Below are 8,740 nucleotides of genomic sequence, written 5' to 3' on the forward strand. Positions count from 1 at the left end.
AATTGGAGAGGAGGAACCAGGAGGTGAGTTTCTCTTGTATTTTCCTTGGATGGTATATTTGGCTGCCACCAGAAAACATTCACCATCAACCTAACCAAGGGCTCATTGGAAGGCGAGGTAACAAAGTGTTGAAGAATTTTTGTCATGGAGTCATATTGTTTGAATCTGAAGTCATATTTTACTCACTGGCTGTGTATTTGGGGAATCGAAGGGTTAATGTATGTAAAAGTATTTAGAATAGGGCTTGAAACACAGTAAGCACTCAAATGTTAATGCTCCTCTCTGTGTGCACACACCCGCACTCACACACACACAGACAGTTGTCCCTTGCTATCCATTGGTTCCACATCTTTGCACTTAACCAGTCATGGAATTGAAATATTCAGAAAGAATTGCATCTTTACTGAACATGTTCAGACTTTTTTCTTGTCATTATTCCCTGGACAATACAGTGTAACAATTATTTACATGGCACTTACATTATATTAGGTATTATAAGTAGTCTAGGAGTCATTTAAAGTATGTGAGAGGTGAGTATAAGTTATGGTCATATACTATGCCATTTTATGTAATGGACTTAAACATCTGTATTGGGGTGTTTTTGGTCCTGGAACAATTCCTCATGGATGCTACAGGATGACTATATAATCTCTAGATCTTATTCTAAATTTTCACGGTCTTGGATGGGAATGAGTTTAGGATACTGAAGAATCCAGAACACCTGAGACAGAGGTCTCTCTCTTCATGCATAGTTTATGCTCTTCCAGAAATAATTGATTTTTTTATATGCACAAAAAGTCAAATAACATCTCTGCATATCCACTGGATGTACTCTCATGGAAAAGTGAGTGTGTTGGGAGCAGTAGAGCTACAAAGGATCGACAGGAGGATTTACCAGGAGAGAGAGCTGTGTTGGACAAATCCACCATGAAGGAGTAATCCTCTGGAGGTGAGGGCTGAGATGGGCCTTCCTGAGATGAAGGTGAATAAGTAGTGTCCTATGTGGGGCTGAAAGTGTTAATCCATTCAGGTAAAGAAACAGGGATTATATTGGAGCCATGGGTTCAGACAGAAGAGAGTAAGAGGGAGTTCGGAGTGTGGCCATCAAAACAGACACTGACTGGGAAATGGAGCCTTTTCTCAATGCCAAACCCCTGAAGGAACAGTAGGGTTAAAATCAAGGAGATACCTGTTAATTAGGTGACCAAGATTGAAAAGAGACAAATACTGGTGTGATATCACCAGACTCAAATTTGCCAGGCCCTTGCCGAGCTGAGATAAAGAGAAATCACAGCAAAGGGTACTATCCTTCAGCATCTGCTTAGCAGACTATTCAGTTGCCATTAAGGGAATCCAGCAGGGAGATTCCGTTTAATGGAATAGACATCGAGTTTTGCCTCAGCTAGACAGAGTGGATCTTTTCAAGTTTTACCAAATGCTAGTAACAAGAATTATACCCTAGTACACATTTAGGGCTGCTATCTGTTGAATGTGGAGTGCTGCAGCATTTGGGCAGAGCGTGGTCTCTGGAGTCAGGAAGACCTGGACTGGATCAGAGTCGTGTCCCCTGTATGATGTTGAGCAAGTCAGTTTTCCTGTTGACACCTTGCTTCCTCATTTTGTGACACAAAATAGTGCAATGGGTATTGTAGCATTGCCATGGATATTTGATTAATGGTTTTTCTGCTTGGTATATATCAAGTGTCTGATAAAGCCTAGTTGTGATGTTTATAACATTAGTCCATTCTGTTATTATTATTATTTTTTTTCTGAAGAAATTCATTTTTATCTTTGGCTATAAATAGTGGCATTTATAGGCAACTGACCAAAAGAACAATGAGAGGCATCTGGTGGGGGGAGCCTCCGTTGTCAAATAAGAACATAGGCATGTCTCCCTTGGCTAAGGCCCAGGTGGAGGTGATACCATGGATACTGAAAGTCTCCAGTGTGGGGGGAAATATGTTTCCATTCGGGACCTAAGAGAATACTTTCTTCCTCCCCATCACCTTCCACAGGGCGTCCTTGATCTCTCTGTTCCTCAGACTGTAAATGAGGGGGTTCAGCATGGGGATCACCAGGGAGTAAAACACAGACACCACCTTGTCCCTGCCAAGGGAGTAGCTGGAACTGGGTCGCAGGTACATGAACAGGGCTGTCCCGAACAACAGCGTGACCACTGTCAGGTGCGAGGCACACGTGTTGAAGGCTTTGCACCGGCCTTCCACCGAGCGGATCTTCACGACAGCAGATACTATATAGCTGTAGGAGACCAAGAGGATGAGAAATGACGTTCCTCCAACTGCCACCACCACGAGGAAATTCACCACCTGAGTGACGAAGGTGTTGGAGCAAGAGAGTGCCAGGATTGGTGGGAGGTCACAGAAGAAGTGGTTGATGACATTTGGTCCACAGAAGTGGAGCCGAAATATGGAGCAGGCCTGGATCAGGGAGCTCAGGAAGCCACCCATATATGCCCCGACCACCATGCGTGCACAGAGGCCCTGGGACATGAGGGTGGTGTAGAGGAGGGGGCTGGAGATGGCTGCATACCGGTCATACGCCATAGCTGTCAGAAGGAAGCACTCGGTTAGACCCATGCCAACGAAGAAGAAAAACTGAGCGGCACAACCCAGGAACGATATGGTCTTTTGCTCCTGGAAGAAGTCAGTGAGCATCTTGGGAGCCACGGTGGAAGAGTAGCAGATGTCAATGAAGGACAGGTTGCTGAGGAAGAAGTACATGGGTGTGTGCAGATGAGCGTCGCCTCTGATCAGAAAGATGAGGGCCAGGTTCCAGGCCAGGGTCACGAGATAGATGCTCAGGAAAGTCACGTAGAGGAAGTCTTGGAGTTCTGGATGGTCTGTGAATCCCAGAAGGATGAACATGGTCACAGATGAGCTGTTCCAGGCCTGGGTCACCAACATGCTTCCCATGGACCAGAAGGGCAAGATGCGGACCTGGGTTGGGGATAATCCACATTACAAGTGGTGTCAAAAAACAAGCACTGGGCTGGGCTTGTGGCTCAGTGATAGAGTGCTCGCCTAGCATGCGTGAGGCACTGGGTTCAATCCTCAGCACCACATAAAAATGAAATAAAGATATTGTGTCCACCACCTACAACTAAAAATTAATATACAAGAAAACAAACTAACATACAAACAAAAAAACAAGCACAAATGTGTGAGAGAGAGGGCAGAGAACTGCAGACTTACAAAAGACTTACACAAAGATTCTCTTTCTCTGAAGGTAATTGCAGTCATTTAAATATTTGGGCATTAACTATTGTGTAGCTGGTGTGATTTTAGACTTGAGTTCAGACTCTCTAGAATCAACTCCTTCCTTTGACATTCACTATTTGTGTCCCTTTGAACGAGATACCAACATCCATTTATTTAAAAGTTCACTTATTTATTTGCAGTACTGAGGATTGAACCCAGAGTCTCATGCATGTTAGGCAAGTGCTCTACCACTGAGCTACAGTCCCTGATCAATACCTAACATCTCTTGCTTCGTTTTTTCCCCTTTAAACTGGATGTTAGTAACTGCCTCACAGATTTGTTTTAAGAACTGAATAAGGCAACATATGTAGAATGCCTGGCGCATAGTAGCTCACCCAGAACACCTGGAGCTTTCTACCGCCAGTCAACACGGGGATGATAGCAGCTCATTCAGCTTTCCTGAGCTTCCATTTCCCCACTCGTAAAAGAGCAATAACAGTGTCTACTAAACAGAGTATGAGATTCTTTAGGACAGTGTGTAAAATGCTCTTGGGTGTTGAGATAAAATGTTGGTTTAACAAAATTGGGACTGTGATTGTTTTTTTGGGCAGCAATTATTTAGAGAACTGACCCTTATTTTGGAAATACTTCCTCCAGGTGTTGGAGGTGGAAGTGTGCTTATCTTATGGAAATGAGAATTCACTGATGCACTCCACAGGATTGTAAGGAGCGTTTGGAGTATGCTTGAGGAATTTAATGATTTAGGGAATTAGTGGATCAATTGAATCTGTTTTAAAGGGTGCCAGGATTTTTTTTTTTTTTTTTTTTGGTATTGGGAATTGGGAATTAAACCCAGGGGTAATTGGCTACGGGGCTACATTCCCAGTACTTTTTTTTTTTTTTTTTTTTTTTTTGAGCCAGGGTCTCACGAAGTTCCTGAAGGCCTCAGCATGTTGCCCTGGCTGGCCTTGAACTGGTAATCCTCCTGCCTCATCAGCTTTCAAGTCAGTGGGATTAGAGAGTTAGCTGAAGCGAATGGAAGGGAATGGAACACTTTATGTTGCTGAATCCTGCTCATGTGGAGGCATTACTTGCCTTAAGAGAGAAAGGAAATTCTCTTCCCTCTTGCAAGTAACCTCAGGGAGGCTCAGTTTGGTTTGAGTCTGAACTCCTTAAAGTTTTGTCATGGTTTGGATGTGTTTTTTCCCTCACCAAAATTTGTTACAATTTGGTGGCCAATGCAGCACTGTTGGTAGGTGGGACTTTTTTTTTTTTTTAATTTTTTTATTTATATATGACAGCAGAATGCATTACAATTCTTATTACACATAGAGAGCACAATTTTTCACATCTCTGGTTGTATACACAGTATATTCACACCAATTCGTGTCTTTATATATGTACTTTGGATAATAATGATCATCATATTCCACCATCATTAATAACCCCATGCCCCCCTCCCTTCCCCTCAAAACCCTCTGCCCTATCTAGAATTCACCTATTCCTCCCATGCTCCTGCTCCCTACCCCACTATGAACCAGCCTCCTTATATTAAAACAACAACAACAACAACAACAAAAAAAACATTCGACGTTTGTTTTTTGGGGATTGACTAACCTCACTTAGCATTATCTTCTCTAACTCCATCCATTTATCTGCCAATGCTATGATTTTATTCTCTTTTATTTCGAGTAATATTCCATTATGTATATAAGCCACATTTTTTTTTATCCATTCATCTACTGAAGGGCATCTAGGTTGGTTCCACAGTTTAGCTATTGTGAATTGTGCTGCTAATAATATATCTATACCCAAAGGACTTAAAAACAGCCTACTATAGAGACACAGCCACATTGATGTTTATAGCAGCACAATTCACAATAGCTGAACTGGTAGGTGGGACTTTTAAGAGGACTCGTATCTTTCTTGGGAGACTGAATTAGTTCTCACAGGACTGGATTGCTTCCGGCAAAAGTGGGTTGTTACAAAGTACCTCTCTCCTTTGTCCCTTCCCTTCCATGCAGGCTGGCACATTGCCCTTTCCCCTCCACATTATGAAGTAGCATGAGGCCCTTGCCAGATGTAGGTGCCCAATCTTGGATTTAAAGCCTCGGGAACTGTGAACTGAATTTTGTAAACCTATTTTTGTTTCACATTATTTGGATCTCAGGTATTCTGTTTTAGCAACATTAAATGAACTAAGACAAATCCCATGGTTTAGGCAAATCAACCAATTTTACACAATTGAAGAGGCAGAGTCTGAGAGACACAGTGAACCTCACTGGATTCCCAGATGCCGGAACTGCATCTTTTGCAAAAAATGTGAAAATTTAAGAATACAGTGAAATGAAGCCTCTAGCACAGCATCTTGCCCGTAGAAGATACTCAGTAATTGATGGAGACTGATAGAGTTCATTTAGAGTCAGTTCCATCAATATCTGCAAGAAGGCGTTGAGCTTTATAATCAAATTTGCCTGGTTTAAACTTAGATCAAGCGGGCAACGGAGGATGACATGGATTAATGACAAGGCCAACCTGGGTCAAACTGTGGAGTTGGCAGTGTTCTGCGATTTCCCTGTCTGTCCTGATCTGGGCTCCACCCTTCTCTCATCATGCATCCTCCTCTACTCTGCAGGTTCCTGGGTCCCTCAAGGGCTTGCTCTTGCAGGGCTTTCTTTCATCTAAATGTACACATGACTGATGAAACAGAAGGAGTCTCTCAATGTGGGGAGACTGTTCCAAAGGGGCCAAGGCTTTAATCCAGGAATTAAGACTCAGATGGTCAAATTCAAAGCATCCAACAGAAAAGAGAAGGAGGATTTAGGAGATTAGGGATTTCTGCAGTGTTTAGACAATCTCCTGTATGACCTCAGTCTGGATTGTAGCCCTTCCAAATTAATTTTCAGACTACTTCTTAATACTCAAGGCTGTGTTCAAGGGCATAGAAGTTCCTTCTGAAATTTCATTGCCTCTTAATCCTCTTTCTAATGGCAAGAGCTCAAATAGATTTTAGAAGCCTATCAAAGAAGCAGTAAAGCAGAATCAAAATTGAGCTGTGATTGTAGAATCAGACTCTTAAATGTTAACTCTGCAGTCTTTCTCAGATTATTGTGATGAGAACATTTTTCTGTTTGGAGTAAACTTGGTTTTGGAAAGATTGTTTTCATAATTTGTTTCATGTTAGCATGCCAATTTGTTTATCACAAAATTTCTTTTTTTTCATTATAGATGAACACAATATTTTGTTTGTTTTTATGTGGTGCTGAGGATTGAATCTTGAACCCAGTGCCTCACATATGTGAGGCAAGCGCTGTTTTTCATAGAATTTCTAATGAACAACTTGTGCATTAATAAAATTAGTGATTCAACTCATGATTTTCTGAACTTTTAAAAATGCTACTGAAAATTGATTAATCAACTAATTGCCAGTTGAAGAAAATGTGTTTCTTTTTGCTCTCTTAGTCACCTTGCCTGTAAAGACATGATATAGAATGGTGTTGAGCTTATATGCACATATTAATTAATAGGAAAACTATTCCATCATTAACTGAATTATTTGAGAATTATCTCAGAATTACCTGAGATGGAGAAGAGAATTTAATTACACAATGAATTTCTTTATCTTATTCTGAATTTCAATATTGCATTGAATCAAAGAAAGCTCAAGTGTGAGAAAAATAAAAATAAAAATAGCATGAGTTTTTTAAGGCTTTGCAAGAATAGTCCATAAATTCAATTTTTCCAAATTGTCCTTAAGAACACAAATGATTTTTTTAACCCTTGAAAACAAAAACATATAGATTAGACATTTTGAAAAGTGACAATTAAAAAGAAAATAATTATCTAACTATGAAAAAATATGAAGGGACCTTGCTAAGTGAAAGAGACCTATATGAAAATATGACGTGATATGTAATTCCAAATTTATGACATTCTGAAAACTCCAAAACTGTTATAGTTAAAGCTTTGTCCCAAGGTTTCATAAACTGACTTCCAGACCACTCACGTAGAATCGAATCAAGCCTTTATTGAAGCACACGGGTGGCGGCTGACCAGAACATAAAGCTGTTCCCCTGATCAGTCCCGAACAATTGCAAGGGCACTCCTTATAAGCCTGAAAACCGCAAAAGGGATGTTCAGGGGGTCCAGCCAATGCAAGCAAGCCAGGTTACAGAAGCGGGACAGTGCAGTCAAGCGGAGGGAAGCCTAACCAATCACAGTTAGCCCAGTCACGCCAGTTACAGAAACAGAGCCCCGTTACCCTAGTTACAGAAACAATCCCCCATTAGGTAGTTCCATGTTCTTAAAGGTTTCTATAGCAAAAGGAAAAGAACATCTTGCTCCAGTCATGACTCTTCTACTTGGCATGGTTGTTTTACAGGATGAAGTCATAAAACAAAATGGAGTCACATTTGCTCCTACTATCACAAAACTATGAAAACATTAAAAATATCAGTGATTGCCAAAGCTTAGAGGGAGGGATAATAATAGGGAGGAAATGAATGAGGTATATGGGAAATCTCTACCTTCTACTCAGCTTTGCTGGGAACCTAAAACTGCTCTAAAAAATAAAGTCTATTCCTAAAATAGTAGTACCCACCTCAAACAGATTAGTTTAAATGTGAGGAAAAGCAGAGAGAACTGAGAGGTACCAGGAGAAAAATTATAAGCCAAAGTACTGCTTGGATTTGTAGATCTGGGGTGCTCTATAAGTGACATTAACCTGGGCATAAAGAATAAAAATAGAAGATGAAAGACTACACTTACCTTCTTTCTCCTGTTCTGCTTACTTTTAGCTGACACCTGTCTCAAGTTGTCCTGCTTTGGAGAGTTCAATCAGACTTCAGCTGCTGCTTCCAATTCCCAAGGAGGGAGTAAGTTTGAAGAGGGAACTTGGGGATGGTTTGTCAAGAATCAAAGCATCTTCGTGGTGCATAGAAAGCATGTTTGTGGATAGAGTCACAGAGGGCAAAGATATGCAAAGAAAGGAGGGGGCTGTCATCTTTGGTATCCACTAATACTTCTGTTTGGGGTTCGTTTTGGAAAAGTTGTTTCAAAACTGGGGTAGCTGGTGAATGTTGAAGAGGAATTTTTCCCCTCTCTCCTTGGAGATGTTTTATTGCATTTGCCCTGGAGGATCTTTCCAAAAGAGGAAGAAATGCATTTCTCAAACTTCACAGCTTTGTGGTTAATTGCTCTCTGGGGCTGTCTATAACATAAACTCATAAAATGCTCCAAAGACAATGCTTATTAAACTTGGTCTCTTTGGCCAGGTCCTCCAATCCCCTAAGGCTAATCAAGATATCTTCTGGTAGTACATCACCAAGCCCAGGAGCACAGTGGAATGTAATAGGAGGAACACTTACTCTGCTGAAGAAGCAAGATTGCCCATACATAAGTCTATATTTACTAATCCTCTTCTGTTTTTGCCTAGAACCTGCTTAACCTGAAATATGCTTAGTTGATGGGAGTTTACTGAGCTCCTACTGTGTGCTAAGCACTGTACTTCACGCTTTTTTTTG

General features: G+C 41.1%; 1 protein-coding gene across 1 annotated transcript; it reads right to left on the bottom strand.

Moving 5' to 3' along the window:
* Nucleotides 1–1,976: 1,976 nt before the first annotated feature.
* Or5a1 (olfactory receptor family 5 subfamily A member 1) lies at nt 1,977–2,924 on the bottom strand. Its single transcript, XM_005331553.2, has one exon. It carries the CDS (start codon nt 2,922–2,924, stop codon nt 1,977–1,979), a length of 948 nt encoding a protein of 315 aa, XP_005331610.1.
* Nucleotides 2,925–8,740: the final 5,816 nt, after the last annotated feature.

The sequence above is a fragment of the Ictidomys tridecemlineatus genome, chromosome 4 (assembly GCF_052094955.1).
Source record: "Ictidomys tridecemlineatus isolate mIctTri1 chromosome 4, mIctTri1.hap1, whole genome shotgun sequence".
In the NCBI taxonomy this organism is placed as follows: domain Eukaryota; kingdom Metazoa; phylum Chordata; class Mammalia; order Rodentia; family Sciuridae; genus Ictidomys; species Ictidomys tridecemlineatus.